General features: G+C 54.2%; 11 protein-coding genes across 11 annotated transcripts; 6 read left to right on the top strand and 5 right to left on the bottom strand.

The window, feature by feature from the left end:
* Positions 1-702: 702 nt before the first annotated feature.
* Positions 703-3,343, top strand: P884DRAFT_333074 (GMC oxidoreductase-like protein). Its single transcript, XM_069445831.1, has 7 exons — positions 703-969; positions 1,082-1,114; positions 1,184-1,449; positions 1,526-1,652; positions 1,713-2,177; positions 2,284-3,059; positions 3,157-3,343. Exons 1-7 carry the CDS (start codon positions 759-761, stop codon positions 3,184-3,186), a joined length of 1,908 nt encoding a protein of 635 aa, XP_069293243.1. The 5' UTR covers positions 703-758; the 3' UTR covers positions 3,187-3,343.
* Positions 3,344-3,353: 10 nt separating this feature from the next.
* Positions 3,354-6,991, bottom strand: P884DRAFT_288322 (cytochrome P450; the record flags this gene model as incomplete). Its single annotated transcript, XM_069443939.1, has 5 exons — positions 3,354-4,254; positions 4,362-5,783; positions 5,913-6,686; positions 6,758-6,804; positions 6,865-6,991. 5 exons carry the CDS (start codon positions 6,989-6,991, stop codon positions 3,382-3,384), a joined length of 3,243 nt encoding a protein of 1,080 aa, XP_069293242.1. The 3' UTR covers positions 3,354-3,381.
* Positions 6,992-9,748: 2,757 nt separating this feature from the next.
* P884DRAFT_213103 (uncharacterized protein) lies at positions 9,749-10,839 on the top strand (the record flags this gene model as incomplete). The annotated part of the gene is made up of 2 exons (XM_069439191.1): positions 9,749-9,884; positions 9,947-10,839. 2 exons carry the CDS (start codon positions 9,749-9,751, stop codon positions 10,837-10,839), a joined length of 1,029 nt encoding a protein of 342 aa, XP_069293241.1.
* Positions 10,840-11,397: 558 nt separating this feature from the next.
* On the bottom strand, positions 11,398-12,687 carry P884DRAFT_288321 (uncharacterized protein; the record flags this gene model as incomplete). Its single annotated transcript, XM_069443938.1, has 6 exons — positions 11,398-11,444; positions 11,501-11,673; positions 11,737-11,810; positions 11,932-12,013; positions 12,046-12,165; positions 12,278-12,687. 5 exons carry the CDS (start codon positions 12,685-12,687, stop codon positions 11,658-11,660), a joined length of 702 nt encoding a protein of 233 aa, XP_069293240.1. The 3' UTR covers positions 11,398-11,444; positions 11,501-11,657.
* A 1,433-nt stretch (positions 12,688-14,120) lies between these two features.
* Positions 14,121-14,732, bottom strand: P884DRAFT_281330 (uncharacterized protein; the record flags this gene model as incomplete). The annotated part of the gene is made up of 2 exons (XM_069443535.1): positions 14,121-14,579; positions 14,613-14,732. The coding sequence occupies 2 exons, from the start codon at positions 14,730-14,732 to the stop codon at positions 14,121-14,123; spliced, it is 579 nt and encodes a 192-aa protein (XP_069293239.1).
* A 3,246-nt stretch (positions 14,733-17,978) lies between these two features.
* Positions 17,979-19,359, top strand: P884DRAFT_233159 (uncharacterized protein). Its single transcript, XM_069439872.1, has 2 exons — positions 17,979-18,311; positions 18,393-19,359. Exons 1-2 carry the CDS (start codon positions 18,051-18,053, stop codon positions 19,083-19,085), a joined length of 954 nt encoding a protein of 317 aa, XP_069293238.1. The 5' UTR covers positions 17,979-18,050; the 3' UTR covers positions 19,086-19,359.
* A 288-nt stretch (positions 19,360-19,647) lies between these two features.
* On the bottom strand, positions 19,648-20,177 carry P884DRAFT_303804 (uncharacterized protein; the record flags this gene model as incomplete). Its single annotated transcript, XM_069445054.1, has 2 exons — positions 19,648-19,801; positions 19,861-20,177. 2 exons carry the CDS (start codon positions 20,175-20,177, stop codon positions 19,648-19,650), a joined length of 471 nt encoding a protein of 156 aa, XP_069293237.1.
* Positions 20,178-20,714: 537 nt separating this feature from the next.
* Positions 20,715-21,160, top strand: P884DRAFT_303803 (uncharacterized protein; the record flags this gene model as incomplete). The annotated part of the gene is made up of 3 exons (XM_069445053.1): positions 20,715-20,816; positions 20,886-21,090; positions 21,141-21,160. The coding sequence occupies 3 exons, from the start codon at positions 20,715-20,717 to the stop codon at positions 21,158-21,160; spliced, it is 327 nt and encodes a 108-aa protein (XP_069293236.1).
* A 79-nt stretch (positions 21,161-21,239) lies between these two features.
* Positions 21,240-22,442, bottom strand: P884DRAFT_319994 (Glyoxalase/Bleomycin resistance protein/Dihydroxybiphenyl dioxygenase; the record flags this gene model as incomplete). The annotated part of the gene is made up of 3 exons (XM_069445371.1): positions 21,705-22,442; positions 21,433-21,615; positions 21,240-21,346 (listed from the first exon to the last, which is right to left on the bottom strand). The coding sequence occupies exons 1-3, from the start codon at positions 22,369-22,371 to the stop codon at positions 21,240-21,242; spliced, it is 957 nt and encodes a 318-aa protein (XP_069293235.1). The 5' UTR covers positions 22,372-22,442.
* Positions 22,443-23,110: 668 nt separating this feature from the next.
* Positions 23,111-25,167, top strand: P884DRAFT_319986 (FAD binding domain-containing protein; the record flags this gene model as incomplete). Its single annotated transcript, XM_069445370.1, has 3 exons — positions 23,111-23,473; positions 23,539-24,146; positions 24,300-25,167. Exons 1-3 carry the CDS (start codon positions 23,159-23,161, stop codon positions 25,165-25,167), a joined length of 1,791 nt encoding a protein of 596 aa, XP_069293234.1. The 5' UTR covers positions 23,111-23,158.
* A 680-nt stretch (positions 25,168-25,847) lies between these two features.
* P884DRAFT_281326 (putative cytochrome P450) lies at positions 25,848-27,543 on the top strand (the record flags this gene model as incomplete). Its single annotated transcript, XM_069443534.1, has 3 exons — positions 25,848-26,385; positions 26,460-27,462; positions 27,516-27,543. 3 exons carry the CDS (start codon positions 25,848-25,850, stop codon positions 27,541-27,543), a joined length of 1,569 nt encoding a protein of 522 aa, XP_069293233.1.
* Between the last annotated feature and the right edge of the window lie 194 nt (positions 27,544-27,737).

Genomic DNA, 27,737 nt, shown 5'->3' with positions numbered 1-27,737 from the left:
CCTCCCAAAAATTAAGAGTATCGAGCAGTCCATAAACGGTTCCATACACAATAATTAATTACAGCTCATTCCAGAAAAGTTGGCGCGCCACCGACTGCAGCGCCCCCCTGGTCATCCAGTTGGTCTCATGCAGAGGTACCCGGGCTGTGGCTCGCTTTTCCATTCGACCAAGCTCGAGATCCCCTCCTGCTTCAGCGGGTTGCAGCTTCGGTCAACAATCCGTTTGCTCTTTATCGAAGAACTTGCTTGCTTCCAACTGGCGACCCCTTTTTCTTGATCAGAGTCGCCCTCTGCTGTGCCTGTGGGCATTTGCACAACATATTTTCATGTAAATTGGCCCACCTTGTTGAAACCGCTGGGTGGTGACCGTGAGATGCGTAGGATTTGGGCCGAGCGGGATGCATCATAGCTGGGCGGCTGGGAAATGCCAACATGCCCCGGGACGTGTGATTCCCCTGCACCGCGATCCGGGATCCGAGCCCGTATTAATCCTGTTCACCCCGGCGGGAATGGCACGCTGCACGCGAAACCTTCCATAACACGTTAGAAAATATTGCCTCACGCGGTCTTGGCTACAGACAACAGTCTCCAAGAGGAACGGGGATCGGGAGGGGAAAGAGCTGGCCTGCCTCGTGTACCAATTATTTAATACATCACCGGGCCTTGACCAAGCTCGATCACGGAGCAGTGTTCCTCCGCTTGACTTGCCCGCCCAGCTTCTCAGAAACCAAGCACTCTCGAACTTTTCGAGGACCACAATGGAGCTGGTTCGAGTCTCCCTCGCCGCTGTTGCACTCTCCCCATTAATATTATTCGGCATTGCAGCCGCCCACCCTACCGCCCGATCCATTGCCCGCTCCACGATTCTTGACGGAGCCGATGGCCTTCTTCCGGAGTATGACTACATCATCATCGGGGGCGGCACATCCGGATTGACTGTCGCCGACAGACTCACGGAGAATAGAAAGCGCAAGTAGTCTCCCGCTCTCCCCTCCCAACGTCACCCGCCCGACCGTCACCGGCATGGTGATGAGAGCCCTGTGGGGAAAAGAAAATTTGTGTACATGCTAACCCGTCACAGATTCTGTTCTTGTTTTGGAAAGAGGCATTTTCCGTAAGGATGCCTATTCCGATCTGTCGACTCCCAGGTTCCTTGTTGTGCTAATGTCGAGACATTAATTAGAGAACTCTAGCTCGGTGACCACCATTTCCGGGGGAGGCAGAGGCCTTTTCGATCCAAGTCTGACCTTCAACATCAACTCCGTTCCCCAAGCTGGGCTGGACAATCGCAGCATTGCCGTCATCGGCGGGTTGATCCTCGGCGGCAGCTCCGGCGTCAACGGGCTGCAAGTCCTCCGTGGGCAAAGAGAAGACTATGACCGCTGGGGATCATACTTTGGGCCAGACTCTGACTGGAGTTGGAAAGGTCTCCTGCCGTATTTCAAGAAGGTAATGTGGCCGACCAGTTCATGACCTTTTAGCCCGGAAATGATAGTATTCTTACAAGGACTTCTCCTCTTAATAGGCATGGAATTTCCATCCGCCCAGGCCAGAGCTGGTCAGTCAGTTCGACATCAAATACGACCCGAGCTACTGGGGCAACACGTCTGACGTGCACGCATCTTTCCCAACCACTTTCTGGCCGGTGCTCAGTATGTTTCGAGGATTGCCCTTCCACTGCATTCGGTGTGCGCGCTAACCCCTTCATCTAGAATTGGAGATGGCTGCATTTGGTGACATCCCCGGGGTCGAATATCCGCCCGACTCTGCTTCTGGCGAGACCGGGGCGTATTGGCACCCAGCGTCCGTTGACCCAGCGACAGTCCTCCGCTCCTTCGCTCGGCCCGCGCATTGGGACAACATTGAGGCGGCACGTCCCAATTACCACACCCTGACCGGGCAACGCGTATTGAAGGTCGCGTTTGATGGTAATCGAGCGACCAGCGTCGTCTTCGTGCCGGCGAATGCGACGGATCAGAGCACTGCCAGGTCCGTGAAGGCCAAGAAGGAGATCATCTTGGCCGCCGGCGCCATTCACACGCCCCAAATCCTACAGGCGAGCGGAGTAGGGCCGGCGCAGGTCCTGAAGGAAGCAGGCGTGCCGCTTGTCGTCGACGCTCCCGGTGTCGGCAGCAATTTCCAAGACCAGCCGTTTGTGGTTGCTCCCACCTTCAATTGTCAGTCCGATTGACCTAGCTACGCTTGGGAACGTGCATGGAAATAATAATTACTTAATATGACAGGCAAAGGGGATTGTATGCTAATCATATCTTGCAATCACAGTTACCAAGTTCCCCTTCCACCCGGACTTCTACGACATGATTCTGAACCAGACCTTCATCGCCGAGGCTCAGACCCAGTTTGAAAAGGACCGAACCGGACCTCTCACCATCGCAGCTGGCTATTGCGGAAGCTGGCTCCCCCTCCAGATCATTGCCCCAAATTCGTGGAAGGACATCGCTAGGCGGTACGAATCCCAAGACCCGGCCGCCTACCTCCCCGCCGGCACCGATAAGACCGTCATCGAGGGGTACAGGGCGCAGCAGAAAGCACTAGCGAGGTCCATGAGGAGCAAGCAATCGGCAACGTACAACTTCTTCCTGCGGGGCGGCTACGAAGAGGGTTCTGTCGTCTACCTGCACCCAACCAGCCGTGGCACCGTTCACATCAACCGATCCGACCCCTTCTTCTCGCCGCCCGAGGTCGACTACAGGGCACTGAGCAACCCTACCGACCTGGAAGTGCTGCTCGAATTCACTCCCTTCACCCGCAGGTACTTCTTGGAGACGAGGTTGAAGACCCTCGACCCGGTCGAGCTGTCACCCGGTGCCAACGTCACGGCGCCCGCCGACATCGAGGCCTGGCTTCGCAGCGTCATGATCCCGTCCTCCTTCCATCCCATCGGCACGGCCGCCATGTTGCCTCGGCACCTCGGTGGTGTCGTGGACGAGAACCTTCTGGTGTACGGGGTCAAAGGCTTGAGTGTCGTCGACGCCAGCGTCATGCCCGACTTGCCGGGCTCATACACGCAGCAGACCGTGTATGCTATTGCTGAGAAGGTAAGCCTGACCTTTCGCTGAACAACCCATCTCTATTGCCCCCCCCCCCCCAACCCGCGCGGGTTCGTTTTTGCAGTGCTAACAAGTAATAATGTAGGCCGCGGATCTCATTAAGAGCAGGGCTTGATTAACGTGGAGATGGCAGACCATTGTAGTGGCCGGAGGTCATGATATAAGTAGTCGAATCGGCAGATTCTTGGCTAGAATTGATGTTTATCATATGCTGATGCCGATCAGGAAAAGAGCTCTATATACCGCGTGCAATACAAATATGAGAAATATACCTAACTAAAAGCCCCTCTTCCACCCCACTACCTTAACCTTAGTCAAAGACATCTATGGCATACCGGTCGTTCCGAACGGTCTCATACCACTTCGAGATCGCGTCCTCGGCGGCATCCTCACCAAGCACGATTCTGCCCATGGCCGTCTTGACCGCTTCTCCGACGTGCCGCGAGCCGCAGACGTACACCCTGGCGCCGCGGTCCCACAACGCCTTCACCTCCTCCCGGTCGTGCCACAGCCTGTCCTGCACGTGCCTGCAGCCGCGCGCCTCCGTGTCGTCCGAGTCGACGCGGCTGAACGCCCGCCGGACGTCGACCGCGCCCGACTCCTGCCACTTGTCGAACTCGTCGCGGTAGAGATCGTCCTTCTCCGGGCTGCGGCAGCCGTAGAAGAGCAGCGCGGCGGCGAGCTGCGTCCCCTTGGCGAGGAGCGCGGCGCGCTCTTGGATGAAGCCCCGGAACGGCGCGAGCCCGGACCCGGCACCGACGCAGATGATGGCCGTCTCGCCCATCTTGTCTTCATCCGGCAGCCGGAACGCCGTGTGGGTGGGCCGTACCGAGACCAGGAGCTTGTCGCCCCTGACGAGGGAGGAGAGATACGAGGTCGCCACGCCCACGAACCGTCGGGACGGGTTGGCCAGCGACGGGGAGTCGAGCAGCGAGTACGTGAGCGTTGCCCGCGAGGGGTCGTTGAGCGGCGAGGAGGATATCGAGTACTGCCTCGGGCGGATGGGCGGGAGCAAGGAGAGGAAAGTGCCGAACGGAAGCGAGATGGAAGGAAAGCGGTCCAGGAGGTCGAGGACGGAGGCGCGCTTGAGGCTGATCTCGCTGGTGTACAAGTCACCCGCAAGCTTCTGGAGCTCCGCCTTAGTGACTTCGTCTTCAGCGGCATCGGCGAGCCGCAAGATCCCCTTTTTGTTAAGTCTTGTCAACAACCCTGAAAAAAAAAAAAAAAAAAAAACAGAAAAAAATCAAAGCAAACAAAAAAGGGAAAAAAATACGAAAAAAATAAACGTACCCTCTTCGTCGCCGGCTGTGACAGCTCGACATAGGACCCGAGCACATCGTACACCGGAACTGGCGTGCCCGTTGGCAGGGCGGTCCAGCGGTCGGAGGCGATGGTGACGTGCGAGTCCCAGGAAAGCTGGAATTGCCGCATGACGCGGCTGATGCTCTCCTTGGAGTTGACGGGGAGCACGGCGAGATAGTCCCCGACCTTGTACGTCGCGCCGTCGGGAAGCTGGAGCTCGATATGCTTCTTTGGCGGGGCGTCGGGAGCGGTGAGTAGGGCCTCCCCGACGACCGTCGCCTCCCTGACGTCCTGGCGGAGGGTGGACGACCGGGGGCTGGAGAAGTGGATGTCGAGGCCGTCGGAGCCCGGCGCGTCCTCGGTCGTCTCGGCCACCGCCCCGGCGGCTCCGTACCGCGCCCTGATGGCCGGCCAGAACACGTTGTCTTCCCACTGCTCAAAGTCGGTAAACATGCTCCCCTCGGCCACGTCCGTCAACCCCTCGTCGCAGATGGGCGAGGCGCCGCGAGCCTTCATCGTCTGGTGAACGAGCTTGGGAATGCGGTGGAAGGTCTGGGACCAGTCGTGGTGCCCGCAGCCGAAGACGGCATAAGAGACGTTCTGTAGCTCGTCGCCCTCGAGGTTCTTGAGCCAGCCACAGAACTTGGCCGCGTTGTCCGGCGGCTGACCTTCAAAGGAGGCCGTGATGATCACCACGGGCCGGTCGGTCGGCAGCTTCTCCGTTGCCGTGTCCAGGGGCTCGACGGCGGCGGCTGCGTACCCGTGGGACGCCGCGTCGGTCGCGAGGCGCTGGGCCAGGCTCTCGCACGTGCCTGTGTTGGAGCCGTAAAAGATGCTCATGGGCTTGGCCTCGGCGGGAGAGGTCTTCTGTGCGGTCGGCTTGGAGGGACCGCCGCCGCCGCGCGACCGCGCGACCGAGATCGCGTCCCCGGCGAGCCGGTGCTCCAGCTCGGTTGCCGTCAGGCCGTCCCGAAGAATGGCTCGCATGTAGAAGTCCTTGGGCTTGGTTGTGAGGGTCTGCTTGTAATGCAGCTCGTAGTTGGGGTCGTGGAGGACAAAATCAAAATTCTGCAACAGCATGGCCATGACGAGGACCGCCTCCTGCCAGGCAAACGGGCGGCCGATGCATGCCCGCATTCCGGTTCCGAACGGCTTCCAGCAGTCTGGATACTCCCTGTTCAGGCGCTCAAAGTTCTCGTCCAGCATCCGCTCCGGGATGAACTGTTTCGCAGTCTCTCCATAGACAGCGGGGTCCCGGTGAGACTGAGCCAGGAGAAGAGCGAGCCTCTGATCCTTCGCGACGGCGTACTTGCCCCCGATAACCTCGTCCTGCTTGGCCGCTCGATTAATCATTGGGATCGTGGGACAGAGGCGCAGCGTCTCGCGGAGGACGGCGGCAATGTAAGGAAGCTGCACAGTATAGGTTGGTCAGCGGCGCATTTTTCTCTTCTCTTCCCTCTTCTTGCTTCCCTTCCGTTCTTTTTTCCTGTGATAATATACTATTCATGTTTCCCGTTTCTATTGGGGAGATGGCATTACCTTCTTCATGTGCTCGACCTTGATCGCACCCTTGCCTATGACTCTGTCCACCTCTTCTTGCGCCTTGCGGTACGCATCCTGGTGCTTGATCAGGAGGTAGAAGGCGAAGCTCAGCAAGCCCGAGGTCGTCTCATGGCCGGCAATGAGGAAGGTGATGAGGTTGTCGATGATGGACGAGTCGCTCAGTTTCTGGCCGGTTTTTGCGTCTACGCCGTCCAACATGGCGGATAGGAGGTCCTTCCGGTTGGTGGGGTGCTTCCTCCGCGTATCCAGGACTCCCTGGGCCGTCTTCCGCAGAACCTCGATGTCCTCCCAGTACTTTCGGTTCGCCGCCTGGTGGAAGATGGAGGTGATGGCCGGCCGCATGGCCCTTGCACCCGACTCTGTGAGGAAGTTGCCCATAGCGTTGATGAATGGATGCAGCTCGTCGTGGTAGTACGAGTTGAAGCGGAAATTCATGGTGCAGAGGGCGAGAGTGTCGAGTGTCAGGCGTGTGAAGTCATCTGTTACAAAGATGGGCGTGTCCGGGCCGTGGCGCGCCCACTTGAGCGCCAGCTGCGACGCAATCTCGTGCATCTCGGTGAACATGCCCTGGATCGAGGCCGGTCCAAACGCAGGCATCAGGATCCGGTGAGCGATGCCCCAGTTGGGCTCTTCTTCCCGAGCGGTGAAGAGGCCATCGTTAACGCCGTTTCGAACCTCGGCGAGGGCAGCCGCGATGGGCTTTTTGAATCTCTTGTCATCACAGAGCTCATGGATGAGCGCCTGGGAGCTCTAATTACGCGATCGTTTGAGCGAAAAGACCCCAAGGATGATATGAATGGATGGACATGGAGAGCACTTACCACAACCAGAGTGGTCCCGGTGGGAAGGTTCAGGCGGTATATCTCTCCTGAGTCAACCATTGGTTAGCATCGTCTTCCCGTAGGCAGGTGAGAAATGGCAGGCTTGCCGTATTCTTCAGCGAACTCTTGGAACGTTCGAAGAGGCAGCTCCGAGTCGAAGGCAAGAGCATTGCCTACGAGGGGGAGTCCCGGGGGCCCCGGTATCGGTACTGTCTCCGTTGTCTTGTCTGCCATCTCGTTCCCAATCCGCTAAGGGCGAAGGCGACGGTGTGCTGTGCGGGCGTTGAGAAGGAGGTAGCTGGCCGCATCAAGATGTTTTCACCATTTATAACGACGGTATCCTATAGTGGGTAGTTGATCGTCCCACCTTTCCGGACCCGCCCCCCAAAGACCGGCACTCGGGCCCATAGTCACCACCGTCAAAACCGCCGCGGTTGGTCCATATACGTCCCAACTTCTACGGGTTACTACGGTGTAGTATGCATTGCCAGGGCGGGAAAAGGTCCAGTCTTGGCCGGCACCAATGTCTTGGAAGCAGCAGTCTGATTCCCCGACCCCTTTTCCCATCAGACATTCTCGGGGACTCAAACGGGATTCGGAGCTCGGCAGTCATCAAAGCCGGCTCGGGAGGGCTAAGTGGAACCTCGGTACTTGGATCGCGGCTTCACCGAGCGGTACACTAATCATACGGTCCCACACTTCCTCGCCTCCTCGGCCTGGGATATTCGTTCTTGATGTGATGTGATTTGCGAACATCCAAGTCCCTTCTTGAGGTTGCATTTAGTCTTAGGGTACGCGGCCTTGAGGAAGCCAGCCTTGTGGGCTCATGATGTCCAAAGGCATGGCCCAAGGTACTGGGTGCATAGTTATAACAACGTCCGTTGCGAAGTCTCCGTACAACCTTACCTACAAGTAGTGTAATTCGTCCATATCCACCACCCCATTTTCATCCGCACACCAATCTAACGATATCAAGAAAGTGGGGCCGTGATGAGCACAGCGCGTTTGGCATTACGGTCCACGAACCCCGTGTTTCATTAAAAAGAATTTTGAATGCGGATTACGGAGTACAAGTAACCCATTGCTTTGTGCCCCTGAAATCTTCGGATCAAGCTGTGAATGCAGCGCTTCGGAAAGCTGATCAATCACGGGGCTCTCTGGATCAGCCATTAACCTGTAAACCGGAATTCTGGACCTATGTAACAGAGTACACTAACTAATATGCATACTGCGGTACAGTACACGACATAAATTCTTGGCACCGTTTTGATTGTGGGCCCGAGCCATGCAGCCTCCTTGGGCAGTGGCCTGGCCCGTCGCGTGTTAAAGACTAGTACAGAGTAGGAGACCGCCCTATCTATAAATATCCGTACGTAGCGCGCAAAGTACGATAAGTAACTATGCATGCATGTATGTATGTATGTTTATACCTGTGTATGGACATGGAGGATCCGTATACACGCCAAGTATACGGAGTACGATTAATAATCTCAAGCGTGTGCAGCCGATTGGGCCGATCGGGCCCGACGAGATGTGGGCAGGTATGTAAGAGTACGGATTACTCTGTAGTACGGAGTAGTCTAGGTCCGTACATCGGCTTGGCTCGTTACAGCCAGATGCCTTACACACACACTATATTGTCTCCTTCAAATCTGTATGTACCTTATCTACATACGTACAAGTATGGAAGGTGTTGGGGTTAGGACAGCAGATCATGCGAAACCATTAAAATTCTGTGTTTTCTTGCCATACCAACCGCGACCCTGTACACTCACAAACTCATTTCTTACCTCTGCGGTGAACGAGACGATCCCTCCTCCGACCTCTCTTTGTTCATTTATGACGATGAGTCATGACAAAGCCGTGCAAGGTTGCTGTAGCACTACGCCGGCCATCGATTTGCACCGGGGTACTCTGTAGATAATGGTTTGCAAGATGTTCCGCAGAAAAAATTCCCGCTTGGCTCGAGAAAAAACCAGGGTCGTGGCCATCCAAGATGTTGCTTGGTCCTACACGAGGTAGTGGAACGATGATACCCCACTAGTAGTGGGGATCATTTCCGTCGCTGTCTAGACTTGAAATGGCCATGGCTCGGTTATTCATCGTTGATGGCGTTGTATTGGCAAGTACGAACCCCACGCAGGCAGAGACCATTAAGTGGTTGTTTGCCTTGGTGTTTACGCAGTAGCTTGAATGGCATAAGAAATGTCAAGTAATCGTGCTGCCCGATGTGTAAGGTGTGGAATGGGTTGTAACCGGCTTTGCGAACCTTGCTGCTCGTAAGTCTCGATCGAATTGCCAGGCTTAATTATCTTTTCGCCTTGGTACCCTGGACACAGATCACTCTTCAGCACTAGTATTTTGTAGTGCTGACTTACCTATAATTGTGCCAATAGTTGCGATGCTAACTCAACGCCGAAAGCTCACTCCGAACGAAGCCTAACACGGACGTAGCCTGTTAGAGCATCAGAGGGGGCTGATCAGGACAAACCGCCAAGTACTGGACCTTAGTGTGCTTTGGGTATAAGGAACGGAGTTGGACTAGCTAGTCGGTATTAGTCTCCTGTTCTTGAAAAAGGAAGATGTAATCTCACTGGGGTCTCTGGTATAGCAACCCACATCCAAAGGGAGACAATCAATTCAATAATAACTATCCGTACTTCGATATTTACCTTACATGTATGTATTGTACATACGCTACGGAGTAGAATCATGCAGGTGGCGTTAATTTAGTGCTTAAACGCGCCAGGTTTAAGATGACCTGATTCGAATGAGACACTATCAATGTCACACTTTCAGATGTAGAAGGGAACGCGCATGGGCGGGCATTCTAGCTACGGCGGCAGGAGGTAAAGTTGTACGTACAGTAGAATCTGTATGTAATCCACACTGAGCTCCTGCAGAAGGCGCCGAGGGACCCCGCACTCAACAGGATCGAAACCGCTTTGTTGCGTAACACAAGGTTGTAAAGCAAATTGTCAAAACATAATTATGTCCCAGATGAACGACGGTTCCCGAAGTCGGCAGAGGATTCGCAAACCTGCGCCGGCGCTAGACATTCCAGATATCCACGAGAACGCGGCGGAGCGCAAGCGTATCTTGAACGTGCTTGCGCAGCGGCGATATCGTGAGGAGGCCTCCCCTTGCCTCGGTGCCGAGTGGAGAGGTCGCTGACACGGTTTCATCCAGGACAACGCAAGCGAGAGGCTCGACTTGCCGCCCGAGCGGAGGGTTTGCACCAGCGCTTGACGGAGAACCAGGCCGAATTGGAGGGCGATGCATCGCCTTGTTCTGCTGATGAAACCAATCCTCAGCGAGGATCGCATGAAACGTTAGATGAACAACAGCCGTCCTCCGAGCACTTGACGTTCCCCTTGGACAGTACTACCCTATCCAACGTTGGAAATTTCAACAAAGATGAGCTCCAGCTTCTGTCAGCTACCTCGCCGTATTATAATATTGGGTCCGACACATTCAACCCTGACCACACAATCCGCACCTCACCTTCACTGGCGGACGACTACACATTTGGCGACGGGACCTCCTCGATCGCCTCTAGCAGCACTACTTTTCCAGATAGCTATTTCCTCCAGGTTCCACCTTTGACCCTGCTCCGTGGCCTCTTCCGCATTGCGATGCGCCTTAATGCCGCATCCTCCGTGTTTTCTTTGACCTCGATTTCGCCCTTCAACCTTGGGCTCGGCCCCGACCCCTCGGAAATTCCGCCAGCATGGCGGCCAACTGCTGCTCAGCTGTCGGTGCCACATCACCCAGTGCTGGATCTGTTCCCGTGGCCTCCAGTAAGGGATCGACTGATCGAGGTCTTGAGCCTCACCGAGCAGAGTGCTGAGATTGGTTTGATGGATACACCACGGCTGGTCAATTTCATCTACGACATGGAGGACGCCGGCGAAGGGATACGAATATGGGGATCAGACCCCTACGACGAGACACACTGGGAAGTCGGCCAGGTGCTTTATGAGCGGTGGTGGTTTGTGTTTGACAGGAGCACTGTAGAACAGAGCAACTACTTGCGGATACAGCGGGGGGCTGCACCGCTGAGAGCGTCTCAATATAGATAGTCAGGCGGATACTTTGTAATGAGTTCATGGAACAATGGCCGAGGGTCAGGGAACTATCAACGTCTGGCGATAATAGAGAACCCAAAATCTCCCCTCTGCAAGTCTCTACGCTTTCTCACTGTTCGTTGACGTAACTATTGACCGAAACACCTTAGGTATCCGTAAGTCCAACGTTCCTCTTGCATTAGTTTCCTCTTCCGTATCTCCAAGGCAAGATACTTAGCCTACAAGTGGGCACCGGATGCACGTGTCCTGCTATCTTTATGTTGTCTTTGCTCTAATTAAGTACTGGTCACACTCGATATGTCAACTTTCCCGACGTCTAGCGAAGCGGATGAACAAAACAACACCAGAGTTTGTAATTCAAGCTATCACGACACTCGAGTGCTAGGCTGAAGAGGAATAGCATCCTACTTACAGGGTTGAACCTTAAACTTCGTGTGGGCTGAGGGATCTCGGCAGGATCTAGTTAAGCTCTAGATGGTGCACCACGCTTGAATGCTAACATGAATACAAATGGAAACATTGAATGTGTTGTGTTCTGGTTCATGACGGCTCGGGAACCTGTCAGACCAAGGGCTCCTGGCCCGGAATGCTGGTGACCCCTACCAAATGGTTAATTAAGACAGGCAAACGATCCTAAAGGCCAGAGAAAACTTACATCCATCAACATCATCTTTCACAGTCTGTTCAATTGTGCACTTAACGGATTCTTCGACGCTTTGCCGCTCCAGAACGTCGCAAACGTCTCCCGTACAGTGCGCATCCATGGCCCGTTGGAGAGAATCATCTTTCCAGCCAAACACGTAATCGCCATGTTAAGTATAGCCGTCCCTGCAAGCCACAAGTTAGGCCAGCCACAACGAGATGTTTCCGTGACGATTGTCGGTAGCTTACTTGTCATTGGTGCTCCAGACGAACGGTTGCGAACCGTCCTCGGGCCATAACTTCTTGTCGTTGAACGGCGTAGTCTAAGGCAATCAAGTCAGCAGTTGGAAGTAAACTCGAGGCGTCGGCGAGTACGCAATGCATATAATGCATATGTGTCCTTACATCCCAAATCGTTTCCAACATGACCTACGGGATCTTGACTAGATGAGTGTCCGGGCAGGTTCCGGCATCAGGGGTGATATCGGTGTTTCCTGAAATCAGATAGGCAACGTGACTCTTATGACTGGAGTGTCCAAATTCACACCATCCCAGCACGTAGGGAAGGTGATAACCGAACGGATGCCTCCAGCACAGGGCTCCTTGGGGAATTCTTGCGAATCTGGAGGAGCACAGTTCAGGTGGCTAAGCTCGCCTTCCTTCGGCATGCAACGATGGCTTGTAAATAACCGTGTCAGCGGTGAGGCTCAAGAGATGTAGATTGGAGCTTGGAAATCAAGATCCGAAACAGTTGGAGTCCGAGGTAACTATGAAGGGGGTCGCTACTTACCATACCTTGGGATCCTGGCCAGGCTTGTTACTTGCAGCATCCCCGACCAACATCCGGAATCCCGGCTTGAAGGCAGTAACGCCGACGCTCCGATCATGGGGCGGGATGTAGTAGACAGTGACGGCCCCGCTCCCGGTCAGGCCAAGTTTTGGACTCTGCGGTACGAGCTTGTAGGTGCCATTGCGGGCTCGGAAATACATTACGGCGGTCCAATAGTTGGAGAAGTCCTCTGAAAAGGTGCAGGTAGTGCATGTCGAGCCCGTGACTAGATCGTGAGTAGCGGGGTCCATGGTCGCGTTGAAGGAATTGCCCCCGACAATTAGGTGAAGATGTGGTGATGGTATCAACCCCGGGCTGCCGAGAGGGTCAAGACGGTCGATGACGAGCTGTGAACATTGGAATCGGAGCATCGGTGGTATCGCTGACGGCACTGGGAGCCATGGCGAAGGGGTCACGGGGGTTCCCTGGTCAACGTTGCGGCCAACGAAGACTGCGAGGGCAAGCGCTTTCCACTGCATTTTTGAGTTTCGTCCTCGAGCCAGCGTCAAGGGTGGATGCTGAGTGGCCTACGTCGCATAGCTCAAGCAAACCAGGATGCCGATACTGGCTCTTGAGTACCGGGCATACTGCTACCCTAGCGTCTTCTTCGCTATGCCGCGTCATACTGTTGATCTTGCTTATTCCAGTCGTCTTTTCTTATATTACATGCATATCAGTTAATTTAGGCTCGGACGGGTGCTATGCGAACCTTGAGAGTTTCCAGGGTCACTCTGCAGCTGGACCAACAGAAGAATCCCAACATATTGCCCTAGCGGACAGCACCTTATCTTTGGAACACGTCTGGACGTGGTATTTTGTTCGTGTCGCCGGGAGAGATGCTCACCCCTCGCGCAGTGCAAAAAAAAAAAAAAAAAAAAAGAAAAAATCCGAATGAGGCGGACGGAAGAAATCGAAATGTTACTCCTCCACGATGCTCTGTCGAAAGACCTGCCCGTATAAATAGCGTATACAGCGCATCGGCGGAGCCTCGGATAGGGGCGCAGATATGACTCCCCCAAGTCGCTGTGGCTTAGGTTGCAACCGCTCTGTATGACCAACTGTAGTGCCGACTATTGAAATTTAGGCGGAAGCTTTGGTGAAATAGCATAAGATATCACGGGATGGATTGGACGACGTGCTCCTTCCCGGGTAGGAGGTTCGTTCTGCTGCTTTACAATTCAAGATGCCATTGGTTCTTATAAGAAATAATTATGACGCATGTCGTATGCCCTCGAGATAATTAATTAGAAGGCAAGTACTGTAGGAGATGCGAGATCTCCATAATTAGTATGAAACAGAGGCGATGAGACGAGTCTTCCATCACAGCCGTGTACCAGGGAGATTTCACTAACCTTTGTGTTCGTACATATCTAGTCATACGCCTCCCTTGTCCGACGGACACCATTTCTCACCTCGCAAAGGAGACGGGTCTAGGGTTATTAGGGATAACCCATCACCCGTAATTCTTATTATTTTCTGTCTCCATTATTAGCTTATATATAGATATCCTACACCTTAGTAAGTATAGTCGAGATGTCTAATGTGATACCTTCTATTAGTTTAGAACAGAGGACTCAAGGGCAGAGGATACTAGTAAGTAGGCTCAACTACCAGCCACCAGAGCTTCGGACTAATTAAGTGTACATATACATTCGATGAAATCAATTTGACAGTATATCCTACCTAACCTCATCTTGCACACCATTCTCAGCCACCGAATTTGACCACTTAATAAAAGTACGCTCTTCTACTTGCTTGTAAAGATGAAAGACCCTTGCCCCTCTCTTACTAACTTTTGCCGAGGTCACTCCTCCTCCCCGCCCCCCTTCAACTCATCCTCTTCCGGCCCAAACACCCAACGCCGCTCCCAGTCCCATCCTTCCGGTTCGTCAGGATCGCGCGTTCCATCCTTAGACCTCTCGACCCGCCTCCCATCGACATACAGGGGCGGATAGAGGCTATCCGCAAAGTACGGCCGTGGGCCGTTATCGCACTCCTGCCGCCGCTTGTACTCGTTTGCCACTATATCGTCTAGTCGCTTGCTCCTGATGACATGGCAGCTATTTCCCCGCTTAATAATTTCGTGGATTGGCTGATAGGGGTTTTGCGAGAACTGGCTTCGTACTTCCTCGTCGTATTTATAGAGGAAGAGATCGTAGCAGATGAGCGCGTATAGCCGGTGGCTTAGTAGCTGGATCACGTTTAACTGTATGGCGAAATGGGTCAGTTGGTGCCCGGCTGCTTCCGCCACGGCCCTGGTGACCTTTTCCGAGAGACTTTATGCCCAAGGGATGACATCCGAAGAGTGTCGAGACTCGGCCTTTAGCTTGGTACGAAGAAGGAATCGTACACCGGTCTTAGTTTGTAAGGCCGTACGGGTCTCGTTATCTATATGGTACTCTCTGTTTCTGGGCATCGTGGAATGAGTAAGGAAGTGCAGGATGCGTGTGTTGAAAGTTTTGACACGACAAAGGGACCTTAGGATGATGTGGGATGGCGACATAACCTGGAACCTGAAAGGTTCTGGCGGGGTAAGAATGTACAGTATATATGTGAGACAGCCTTGGCTTAGTCATCAGGATCGTGCCAATAACCGAAAGTATACTTCCTCCAGGAATCAGAATCCTGGCTGCGCCAAAAAGACAGTGGCGGCAAGTACCGTGCTAGGATTCAGAATCCTGGAGGAGGTGGTGTAGGCCACACTGTAACGTTATGTTCTATGTTAGCCAGGGACGGACACGCGTAGCCACACACGAGTACATGCCAGGAATGGGCCCCACATCCCCATACCTCTCCCTGGTCCCAACGGAACCGATGCAGACATCGAACAGTTGGTTGTCATGCCGCGCCAACAGCACAGCCAGGGGTTCTGGTGGCGCTCCCTGGCCATGACCTGAGCCCCGGCGTCATGTCAAACAGGCACTCAAACAAGCACCATGGTCGACAGCGCTCGGCCGGCTGCTTCCCTCCCAAATCACACATCCTTAGCGACGCTCGATGTCACATTTCCGTTCCAAGCCCCTTTTCCGCCCTGCTCTGCCACCGTGTGAGGGTCCCGCGAGAAGGCCACCACGGCGGCGTTTCTCTGACCAGTCCTTCCATTATCCAACCTTTGTAGTGCTTTGCTTCCAGAGCCGGCCTCGAGGTCTCTAGGCCATCACACTCGCGGTATCTGCTCTAATTTTAAACGGCAGGGGGGAAGGTATCTGGAACAGGCCGAGATGGGACGCCTACTCCCTGGTATTGTGCTGGGAGGTTCTCTCCAGAGATATATAAAAGGACGGTCGAGAGAAGACGGCTCCTGATTGTCAAGTAAGCACCATCAACTATTTAAGACATACTCTACCTCTTCAAGTGGCAGGCCACTGTTCCCCACGCCTTGTATTAACCTCTTTTACTCACCAATCTGTCACTGTGTTCTCCGGCTTACCTACACCCAGGATCTGCCAATATACCCAGACCCTCTGCCGCCGTTGCCGTGCTGTGATCCGAACCACCATTGTGCGATGCAGCAGTCGGCCGCAGGGGCGAGAGCCACACCCGGGTAGGCGACAAAACACTACCCTCGTCGTCAGTGCCCAACTCTGTCAACGGTGTTACGATCACGACTCCGGCTACTATAGTACGGGCTCGGGCTCAAGCGGCTCATCGTGGGGATCGAACTAAGGGGTCTGTTGCTCGCCAGGTGGTACACCCGTCTCGACAGGTAAGTTCTCTCGATGCTGCCTCTGACGACTACGAGTGGGAGTGGTGTGATTACCGTGCCCAAAAGACTACGACAAGACTGACTGTTTCTCCCATCACAGACCAAGAGCTGGCATCGGCGGCTTATTCTCTCGTCTTGTATTTGAACAGGCGGCGTTGGCAGGTCCAAGTCGAATGCATCAGGCAAGCGAGGGTTGTCAGGAGTTTAGGGGATACCATTTATCATTCCTATACCACTATGCCCAAGGGCGTGCCGGACGTTACTGTTTGATTACTGTACAGGAAAACCGCGCCCTCGCGGGCCGGATGAAAACCCATACCGACAATCATGGAAAAACGCAAGTGAATGAGCCTGTGAGTACAAAGAGAGAAGGCCTCCTGGCCTTCGAAGGGAGGGACATCAGTGCTGGTTCCAGCTCGAGCCTCCTGGCCAAGTTGTACATCGGCAGCCTTCCCGAATCCATCAACCAGCCTAGTATCCTCCGCATCAGCCGTACGTTTGAAGGACTAGTACCCTGTAGAACAGAATAAAAGTCCCGTAGCGTTCACACTTCCGCTCTCTCCCATCTTCGAGTTAACAGTAGGGCCAAACACCACACCACCAGGTGTTCGGCGATCTCTTGCCCGTCCCCATACTCGCAGGTAGGCCTCAGGACCTCTGGCACTCCCCGCGTAAATAGGAAGTCTCAGAGTCCTATGGTTCCAGTTAGAATTTAGATTAGCAACGAGCTTTTAGCCTTATTAAGTCCCTTATACCTCTTTAGATCCTAGTCTTTAAATATAGTCTCCTGTTGGTGATCTAAGTCGTTAGCTAGCCTCGTAGTGGCCCGGCCGTCTCGTTCCTTTAGCTATCTCTCTCTCTAGGCTTCCTCTACTACCCTACCCGTGTTAGTAGTTCTCCTAGTCTGGCATGCTATTATGCTCGCAGCTTCCTCTACCGCCGTCAGCCTCTAAGGTCTACATGTTCGTGGTCGGGTTCTACTATTCGCCCTCGAGTTAGATATCTGATATGTCTTGCCGCAGGGGACGTAGACGATGCTCTATAGGGACTTCTTGCCCGCTCAGCTGTCATCAAGGGCAGGTCGTTAAAGTCTAGCCTCGAAGTCGGCGAGCCTGGCGGCACCTATGTCTCTAATATTTCGAGGTTACAAATAGGAGTAGCCTTAAAAGCCCCTGTTACGATCCGGAGGCTCTCCCTTGAAGCTTCCCTAGGGCCTTGGTAATCCCCTTTATTATCAGCTTTCCCCCGTTCTTAATAGGGGTATAGAAGGACGACACACTAATTATAGGCTAGCGCTAACTAGATGCACGTTATATGTACCTCCCACACTTTAGCCAGCCTTAGGCCCTACGTCTTCGCCGCGATCCTTGATAGAGTATAGCACTAGGTCTTCATTTTCTACTTTACTTTTCCCAGGTTAGCCTTCTAGTTAAGTTTCCAGTCTAGTAAGACTCCTAAGAACCTAGCTGACTCTGTAGGCTTTACCAGGCTACTAGATAGGGGTGCTCCTCTTTCAGTTATATAAAGAGGGACATAATGTATAATTAGGATGAAGAGAACTAGAGGGGGGAGCCCTAGGGAACCCCTGCTCGTATCGCCGTCAGAGAAGCCGATACGCCGTTAAAAAAGGGCAGCCTCCCAGCCGGTAAGCCAGTCCTTTACCCAAAGAACTAGTCACCTTGGGAAGTCTAACTTCGGAGGGTTGCCAACAGCTAGGTGTGGTTTACCGTGTTGAAAGCCTCCGAAATGTCCAGCTATGGGGGGTCCGACTTATCTAAAGTCCGATATTTCCAAAAATCTCCGGTGTTTTAGCCAAGCTGGGAAAGGGTGGAAACCCGATTCATTTGTTACATCATGCCAATGAATTGCTTGCTCCAAGAGGGGTAAGTAGTGGAGCTGGTAGCCATCGGATTTCTAAGCATCCGCTAGAAGTCTCTTTTTTGTCACAGGCTTTAAGTTGTCAGTTTCGAGATTTGATGTCACAAGAGAAACGTTTGACAGCAAGCATCCCAAGAAACAAGCACAAGAATGACGATTGGCATCTTTCCAGCATCCGGGGCGCTCGGAACGAGCACTTACACCCACCTCCTACGGCTTGTTCCTAATGACCAAGTAATTTTGATCAATCGCTACCCCGAGAAGGTCGCGCAAACGTATATCGAAGCTGGAGTTCAAGTGCGCAAGGCATCATATGAGAGTACGCCATCGGAACTCGAAGCTGTCTTCTCTGGAATCGACACGCTATTCCTCATCTCATATCCTAGCCATGTTTACGACTACAGGACCAAGGTAATTATGCCAACTCCGGACCCCTTATAGCATCATCACTGCAGGTTGTTGCGGATAGCTGATTCCTCGCGCCCGTAACAGGTCCACCTTCCTGCGGTTGATGCTGCTAAAAGAGCCGGCGTCACACACATATTCTACAGCTCTCTCGGTTTCGCAGGCAACTACCAAGACCACTCGCTTGCAGAAGTAATGCAAGCTCATCTCGACACCGAACGCCACCTTGCCAAACTGGCGGCGGAAGCTCCTGCCGGTTCTTTCTCTTACACCGTGATCCGCGAGGGTTTGTACTCGGAATCAACGCCGATTTACACAGCCTTTTTTGACCCCCGCCAGCCCGAAGAGGTAGATCATGGGGAGATTCGCATCCCGCACGACGGCTTCGGGCCCGGCGTTTCGTGGGTGAAACGTGACGAGCTTGGCGAGGCGACAGCGCGGTTGATTGCAAACCATGCAGCAGACAAGAAGGGCTTTGAGTTCTTGAACCGCACTGTGCTGCTGACGGGGCCAAGAGTGTGGTCGCTTGCGGAAACTGTCGACGTGTTGAGCAGCATTGCACAGAGGAAGGTCAAGATCAAGCCGGTCCCAGTGGACGAATATGTGAAGTTGCCCCAGGTGTTGGCAAAGTTTGGGTCAGAGGAACTGGCGAGAACATGGGCGACGGCTTGGGATGCCATCCGGGCGGGGGAGACGGCGGTTGTTACTCCTGACTTGGAAAGGATCCTGGGGAGAAAGCCTGAGGAGTTTGACGTTGCTGTACGCAAGTGGTTTGCCTGAGCGGGCATGATACACATATTAGCTGTGATCGTGTTGTCTTGGAACCCGAAGGATAGGCTCTCTCCCTTCACACACACTAAGAGTCTGGTATTAATGCACTCAATTACCTAGGTCTGGGGAATACAATAAAACTCAAGTTTCCACGGAGTTAGGTTATGGACCAAGGTTGCGCTGTATGAACCTAGGGAAGCAGAACCGGAATGTAATACTAAGAATTCTTGTTCACGAAACGAGAGCTGTGTCACTCGTAAAGGGCGAGCAGCTGAAGGTAGGGTGTTCATGGAAAGAAATCATATAGGAATATATTAATCTTGGATTCTATTCACCTAAGTAACCTTAGTATCGTTGGTCTCTAAGGTGAACACCAGGCCCCGTTCGGGAACTGCCAATAGATTGATCCTCGTCGTTCTATGTTATAACTAATTATTGTTTATCCCCTAGAATCAACGCCGCAATATTTTCGGCGAACGTGTATATGGTCAACTGAGGATGCCCTGGCAGGGCGAATGGCAGAGCAGAGGCGTCCGCGACTCGCAGTCTATACGCTGAAGACTTTGGCACGCTAGTTAACCACGGCGCCATTGGCCGGGTCGGTATCTATGGCGTCGGTGGCACTCGCGTGCCACATCTGGATGGCCTTGTTCCGGATATAGTCCAGGATCTGCTCGTCTGTCTCTACGGACTGGCCGAGCGTGACCTCGGGACCTACCTTCCAGCTGCTGAGAAGAGGCGAGCTCCAGGCCTGGCGAAGACATTTAAATGCGGCGACGGCGACCTCGGCGTTCGCAGGGTCGGTGAGCCATCCATGGTGCGGGCCGAGAAAACCGCGCGGGACGCGGCTAGCAGCTTCTGAAAGGCTATATAACCACCCGCGGAGCTGTAAGGACCCGTTTTCGTGTTGATGTACGCCGCGAGATTGGGCCCCAGTCGATTTGGGTCGGCCAGCTCGCTTGCCAACGATGGCGTTTTGACACCGCTCTGGATCGAGATGAAGATAGTGTCTTGGAGGTTTTGCCCTACACCGGGTAGGTCGGAGATAACTGGGATCCGTAGCGAGTCGAGCAGGGCCCGGGGCCCCACGCCGGAAAACATGAGGAGCTGAGGCGAGTGAAACACGCCGGCGAACAGGACGACTCCCTTGGTCGCCGTTAGGGTGCAGAGGGACGTCCCCTCAGTGGATACAGTGCAAGTTACGATCGAAACACCCGAGAACGGGTGACAAGAGCACCCGCGAAGAGGATATGCTAGTACGGAGTGAATTCGGGGGCGACTTCAGGGCGAGTTGGTAACATTGTAATTAAGAAAAATGGAGAAGACGTGAGACAACTATCAGGTTACCTACCAACCTAACTGGTGTTCTATTCCGCCTGTGTAGTAGCACGCCGGACAAGATGAGGGCATATTACAGTGCATAATTAAGTATTACTCACTAACCCGGATCTCAGCCGCCCAAGTCAGAGAGGACGGTTGGGGCTCTGGTCGGTCGCAGTGGTCGAGGCGGGCTTAGGGTTAGGGTTAGTAGGCGGCACCTCATCCATCAACAAAAGGCCTAATTATCATCGCGCCACCAGGCAGAGACACCGGCGCTGGGCAGAGCTTGCTGGCCACGATAGCTTCACTTGGGAGAACATGCTGCCATTTGTTATTAAGTCATCGACTCTCGCGCATCCCGAATGGGAGAAGCGCGCCACGCCCAACGCCACCTTCGTGTCCGACCCGACTGTTTTCTACGTGCGCTCTTCCTCCCGCGGTCCACTCCAGGTGTCGTATTCCAACTGGGTGGACCCGACCAACACATAGTTTGCTGAAGCTCTCATGACCATCTACCTGCGCCCGAGCCGATCTGGCTTCAACAGCGGGCTCCTATCCGGCGGCGCGTACACAACCGAGACCATCGACCCAGCATCCGCTACCCGATCGTCCTCGCAGACAAGTTATCTGACATGCGCAATACAGAACGCTCAGCTCAAGGTTTACAACAGGGCCCTTGCGTCCAAAGAAACCGGTGCTTATCCAGAGGTAGATAGATCGCACATAAGTCTAACCACACCGCAGAGCAAGTTCGGTATGATTAACAGGCGGGAACAAAATAGTGTTTCTGATACTTGCGTATTATGTATTCGCCAGGAAGGACAAGCAAAATGAAGGCTCCCCTCATTCCAGGAACGTAGGCGGGAGCGGAGGCCCCCAGACGTGCAAACTATCGGGCCCCGCCTGTGACCGACTGATCGGTGTCGTCTCATCGACCAAATCGCCGTCCACTAGGCATAGTCCTCATCAGCTTCCGACAAGTCCGTAATTTCGACTCGACCCGCGCCAGGTTGAGGTAGGTATGGGACGTAATTACCGTAGTGCTCGAGGATGAATCCCGAGCGGTCGTACCAGTAATCAAAGATTTGTGAGCCAAGGACGTGCCGGCCAACACCCCAGACGAGGTTATATCCCTTGTCGCGCAGCCATTGGTGGCCTAGCGACTGGATGTCAAAATCGTGCACCTCAAAGCTCGAATGATGGACGTGGAACTTGGGCCCTGCGTACGGCGTGCCGCCTTTTGAGTAAACTCGTGCCTTCTAGCGTTCTTCCCACTGGAGTTGTTATCTAGCGAATGACGGTACTCACCCTCAAAGAAGAAAAACGTGTGGTGATCAACCCGTTCCATACCCCGATCGAGATGGAGAAAGGTCGTTATGTCCCTGCCCTTGTCGTCGTGGATCAGATCGCTCGGCTTGAAGTTGAAGCGCGTCGTGTAAAAGTCGAGCGCGTTGGCGAAGTCGGTGACACAGCAGCCAAAGTGGCCCAGTTTGTGCACAGGGGCTGGGCCCTTCTTGAAGCGTTGCGTCTTGTTGACGTCGCGGTGCTTGCTCTGGGGATAGTTGTACTCAAGCTCTGGGAGGTGGGCGGTCACGGGGATCGAACTCTGGCCGTAGACAAGGTGGAAGGGGAAGTTGTCGACCGGATCGTAAAAGGTCACCCGCTTGCCGCCACCGGGAGCGTCCAAGTCCTCGATGGAGGTCGCCTTGGGTAGTGTCTTGGATGCGAGTTCTAGGTCTGCCATTGACTCGACAACAAACCCCGCGCCGCCGAATACATTTTCTGGTCCCTTGGTCGCGCAGTAGATGAACGGCTCGGTACCGTAGCCCTTGAAGAAGACAGTATCCCCCCGATCCTCGGTTACGGTGAAGCCAAAGTCGAGTAGGAACTGACGGGCTTGATCGAGATCGACATGAGTGTAATAGACATGTGCGATACGCACCAGTCTGATTTTTTGCGGTTGTTGGGACGCCATATTAGCTGTTGTATATGTGAAGCTAGTTGTTTGGGTTATATGCAGGTGAAGAAGAACGCGTAGGCAGTAATATAAAATCTGTAGTGAAATATCGAGACTTTAGAGTGAATGATAGCCCCTCGCGAGACTAATTAAATCAAGGTTCAGATCTTCGAGGAGCAGCTTCACTTGCTGACTTGTATCTACCTGCATCATAAGTACCTTTTTCCGAGCCACACCAGTGAGTAATTACGTATGAACAGGTGCAGCCCCTAGAGTGGAAGGAGAATATTGCCCCGGGCGTGTGAAATTTCTACGGTCAGTTCAGTTCTCATCTTGCCGAACCGTGATCCTACCCAAGCGGGTGGATTTCCCCCCACTGCGGCTGATCTTCGTCCCCATCGCCCTCCGCATGCCCCGCAAATACACCGAGCCCATACTCAGCTGGTCCGTTTGTGTGGGGTGCGATGTTCGCAGTAGGGGTTCTTCGTGGAGAACGCGCTAGGGAATGGCATGATCTACTCCTGACGTCCAACACGGGAATTCTGTCTCTACCATCAATCGAGGGCCGACAGGAAAGATATACCCTCGAGGGGGGCCGGCTACAAGCGGAGCATAATGGCCAACACACCGCTCGGAATTCTAGCAAGGGGGGCACGTTCATCGTTCCCAAGACCTCGGTGATCTGGCTGTCGTCCGTAGCTAACTAATTGTTATCTTCTTCTTCTCCTTCCCCAACCCCCCCCTCTCCTTTTTTCTCTCCGTAGTTCGGTGACTGAACATCAGCGAAGCTCCCGCGGAAAGCAAGATGGAAAACGATATTCTCAAAACTGATCTCCTCATTGTCGGAGCCGGTCCCGCGGGTGCTGCTTTGGCCTGCTTCCTTGCGGCACATGGGCGGACCGGCATCATGATATCGGCCGCGCCAGGGTGCGCCGAGACGCCCCGCGTTCACATCACCAACATGGCTGCGTTGGAGTGTCTGAGAGACATCGGGTTGGACAAGCAGTGCATAGATGCCGCCGCTGCCGGGCACAACATGGTGCACACCAGATGGTGTCACTCCATGGCCGGCGAAGAATACATACGCCTCTACTCCTGGCGCAACGATCCAAAGCGCAAGGCAAGCTAGCACGGTGCTTGTTTGTTTCGATATATATAGCAATATGTGCTGACACGCAATGCCAGGGCGATTATGACGCAGCAAGCCCGTGCAGCCACGTCGACCTCCCCCAGACCGACCTCGAACCTATCCTCACCCGCAGAGCGGTGCTTAAGGGTTGGACGCTGCGTTTTAATACCACCTTCCTCTCCTTCAGCCGCCCGTCGCGCGACTCAGACGTCATCATCAGCGAAATTCGAGACGACGTCACCAAAAAGACGTTCAGGATACAATCGCGCTTCCTCTTTGGCTGCGACGGAGCGCGAAGCCAGGTGATCCGCGAACTTGGCATTCCGTTCATTAAGAAGCCGGGCCAGGGCCTGGCGCTCAACGTGCTGCTCAAGGCCGACATGTCTCACCTCGTGGCGAACCGCACCGGCAACCTGCACTGGGTCTTCCAGCCAGAAAAGAAACACCCAGCTTGGGGTTGGGCTTGCATCGTACGCATGGGCCGGCCGTGGAATGAGTGGATGTTCATCTTCCTACCGGCGCCGGGTGCCGACGTCAAGGCCGATGATATGATGGCATCTAACGAAGAGTACATTGCCCGAGCGAGAGATATGATTGGCGATGACTCGGTTGACATTGAGATTCTCGACGTTAGCAAGTGGTGGATCAACGAAACGGTGGCCGAGTAAGTAAACGTGTCAGGGGTTGGGTTGTAGACAAGCGGGTTGGTTTGCTTGGGAGTTTACCCTACCTACCTACCTATCTAATTACGCCTGCTCCCGATACGACCGCGGACGGCAAAACAAACATGAGCAAGACACGCTGACATGGCGAGTAGATACTATTCGGACGGCAACATTTTCAGCCTAGGCGATGCGGTCCATCGCCACCCTCCCTTCAATGGTCTGGGGTCCAACACGTGCATTCAGGACGCCTACAACCTGGCGTGGAAGATCTCGTACGTCATGTCTGGACGCGCAGGCCGCGGCCTCCTCGAAACGTATAGCGTTGAGCGGCAGCCGGTCGGCGTCGACATTATCACGCGTGCCAATCAGGGGCTCCGAGATCATCACCCGTGGATGAGGGCGATCGGCATGACCGAGCCAGACGTGGAGAAGCAAAAAGCGGTGCTCGCCGAGTTTGAGGACAAGGGCGAGGTTGGACGGAGGAGGTGGCAGCAATTCTACGAGGGCATCGAGAACACGGGCACCGAATTCCACGGATTGGGGATTGAGATGAACCAGAAGTATACCTCAGGGGCCGTCTACCTTGACGACGAAACGCCAGATACCGCCCCGCAATTCCCCCGGGATGCGATTCGCCATCACCTCATCACCACGTACCCTGGTATGAGGCTACCTCACGCGTGGCTAAACACGCGGGTGCCGGGCAACAAATTCTCTACTATCGACCTCGCTGGTAAGGGGCGCTTTTGTCTCCTCACCGGCCCCGGAGGGGAGGCGTGGAAATCAGCAGCCGACAAGGTTAGCCGCAAGGTTGGTGTCGATATTGCGAGCTTCTCTATCGGATGGAAGGAAGATTACGAGGATGTGTACCGCGACTGGGCCCGGTATAGAGAAGTGGAAGAGGACGGCTGCGTGCTGGTGCGGCCAGACCGGTTTGTGGCGTGGCGGTCGAAGGAGATGATACCGGACCCCGAAGCAAAACTGGAGGTTGTCATGAGGAAGGTGTTCTATCTAGAGTAGTTAATTACCAACCCTAAGGGACCTAATCAACCCCTTGTCTGATTGCGGTGTACTAAGACTCGCCGCTCTAGAGTTCCGTTATGCAAGCTGTAATTAGTGTCCAACACTCTTTACGCCGTTCGATCGGCAGCGGTGCAGTCAAACAACTGTCAGCTCGCGTTATTCCAAGCCTAGTCACGCTGTCGCCCACTCTGGGCCCGTTTGTTAGCTCCGGTGCAAATCTTACTACCCCGCCCCCCCTTCCGAGTTTAGAACCCGCATCATCGCGGCCAATGCAGGTAGCCCACTCGCCCGGACACTACAGATTAGTGTGTAGCCGGACTCCACGTTGGTTGCCCCGGCTTCCCCACGTTTCCCCACGATTCTTGGCATGACCGTTCTCCGGGAATGCGGGGAATCGCCCGACGCTAAGTTCAGGTAATTAGCGATACTGCGGTGTGACCGAATCAGGGGGTTCGTCAGCGTCCACGGACCTGCGGTAAGCTCTCGTTCGCAGCTGGGACTTCTGGGACGGCATCCTATAGCATAAAAGACGTGGAAGGGGAGGATGTCGACCAGGCAGCCCTCGTTTCTCTGTCCGTGTCTCTTTTGGATCCCGAACCAGACCGGCCATTCACTGCCCACTTATGCATCATCACCCCCTTCTCTTCCTTTGACACTCTAGAGTATCAGCCGTCGCTATGATTGGACTCAGCGCCTTGGTCGTGCTTGTCGGCGCGACGGCTCTGTACCTGGTCCTGTTCGTCGGAAGGCGAGAGGCCAAGCTGCCCCCGGGACCTCCTACACTTCCCATCATCGGCAACCTACATCAGATCCCGACCAAGCGAACCCACCTACAGTTCCGGAAGTGGGCCAAGCAGTATGGTGAAATCTTCTCTCTAAAGGTCGGGCCGGCCACGTCCATCATCATCTCGTCTCCTCGCTTGATCAAGCAGCTGGTCGACAAGAAGTCCAATCTATACAGTCTCCGGCCGCCCTCATACGTCGGCAATGGCATCATCTCCAACGGCGACCATCTACTACTGATGCAGTACTCAGACCGCTGGAGGACGTGCCGCAAGCTCGTACACCAATATTTCATGGAGCAATTGGTGGTGAAGCACCACATCGATGTGGTCAATGCCGAGGCCGTCCAGATGCTGCGCGACTTCGTGGTGCACCCCGAGGGGCATATGAAGCACCCCAAACGGTTCAGCAACAGTATCATCATGAGCTTGAGTAAGATAAGCCTCAGTTTTTGGTTTTTGCGCAGGCAACCTTCTGAGCAAGATGGGAATTGCTGACGAGCGCAGTCTACGGTACACGCACGCCTGACATCAAAACCAAGCACATGGTCAAGCTATATTCTTTGATGGAGAATTGGTCCAAGGTGATGGAGGCGGGCAACACTCCGCCGGTTGACATCTTTCCATTTCTCAAGTTCGTTCCCGAGAAGTTCCTGGGCATGTGCCGGTCGCGGGCGCAGGACGTCAGCAACGAAATGAACGCGCTCTACGGCGAGTGGGTCGAGTACGGCATCGAGCGTCGCCGGCAACTGGGCAGCCGCGACTGCTTCCTGGACCGCGTGCTGGACCAAGACGAGGAGAAGATCGGCCTCGACCGGCACGGGCTTTACTTCCTGTGCGGCACGCTGATGGAGGGTGGTTCCGACACAACCAGCTCGCTCATCATCGCCTTTCTGCACGCGCTGACTAAGTGGCCCGAGGTGCTTCGTCGCGCGCAGGAGGAGATAGATGCGGTGGTTGGCGAAGACCGCACACCGACGTGGGACGACTACGTCCGGTTGCCATACATTGCCGCGTGCGTCAAGGAGGCGCACCGCTGGCGGCCCGTCACGCCGCTGGCCTTCCCACACTCGCTGGCCCAGGACGACTGGATCGACGGCAAGTTCCTGCCCAAGGGCAGCGACATCTTCATCAACGTCTTCGGCATGCACCACGATGAGCGTCGGTTCCCTAACCCGGACGTGTTCGATCCGGACCACTACAAGGGCGTGACGGCACTGGCGTCGGAACTCGCCAACGGTGAGTACGCCAACCGCGACTACTACGGATACGGTAGCGGCCGCCGCCTGTGCCCCGGCATTCACTTGGCGGAGAGGAACCTATTTGTAGCGTTCGCGAAGCTGGTGTGGGCCTTTGACATTGGCCCCGGCCGCGACGCCCATGGCAACGTTATCGAGCCCGACGTCAGCAATGAGACAGGCTACAGCTCTGGATTCCTCGTCTGCGCCGAGGACTTCCCGTGCACTATCAAGCCGCGGTCTGAGGCCCGCGTGACCACCATCATGAGCGAGTATCTCTTATACTCTTATTCTTCCCACTCTTATACTCTTATACTATAATTAGGCTTAGGGTTAGGCTACTTTGGTCGTAAATTATATCTTTTTTATTTTATGAATATAGTCTAATGTTATCTTAATCTAAATTCGAAGTCCGTTTCTTTATATCTATTTTCGTTAATTAATTATAATTTTCTAAACTCTATATTCTATAAAGTAACTTTTACAAGGCCTTTCGGCAGCCCCCCCACTTACACCCAATGCACCCAATCAGACCGATTTGTGTCAG

Source organism: Thermothelomyces heterothallicus (assembly GCF_042370625.1).
Source record: "Thermothelomyces heterothallicus CBS 202.75 unplaced genomic scaffold P884_scaffold_47, whole genome shotgun sequence".
Taxonomy (NCBI): domain Eukaryota; kingdom Fungi; phylum Ascomycota; class Sordariomycetes; order Sordariales; family Chaetomiaceae; genus Thermothelomyces; species Thermothelomyces heterothallicus.
This window is presented reverse-complemented; position numbering and strand designations above follow the sequence as displayed.

What these genes read in the sequence shown, in the direction of transcription:
- P884DRAFT_233159 (XM_069439872.1), top strand. Translation starts at nt 18,051, where the DNA reads ATGACGATTGGCATCTTTCCAGCATCCGGGGCGCTCGGAACGAGCACT. An exon ending in TTTACGACTACAGGACCAAG is followed by an intron (nt 18,312 to 18,392) that starts GTAATTATGCCA and finishes CGCCCGTAACAG; the next exon opens with GTCCACCTTCCTGCGGTTGA.
- P884DRAFT_333074 (XM_069445831.1), top strand. Translation starts at nt 759, where the DNA reads ATGGAGCTGGTTCGAGTCTCCCTCGCCGCTGTTGCACTCTCCCCATTA. An exon ending in TCCTGCCGTATTTCAAGAAG is followed by an intron (nt 1,450 to 1,525) that starts GTAATGTGGCCG and finishes TCCTCTTAATAG; the next exon opens with GCATGGAATTTCCATCCGCC. An exon ending in CACTTTCTGGCCGGTGCTCA is followed by an intron (nt 1,653 to 1,712) that starts GTATGTTTCGAG and finishes CCCTTCATCTAG; the next exon opens with AATTGGAGATGGCTGCATTT.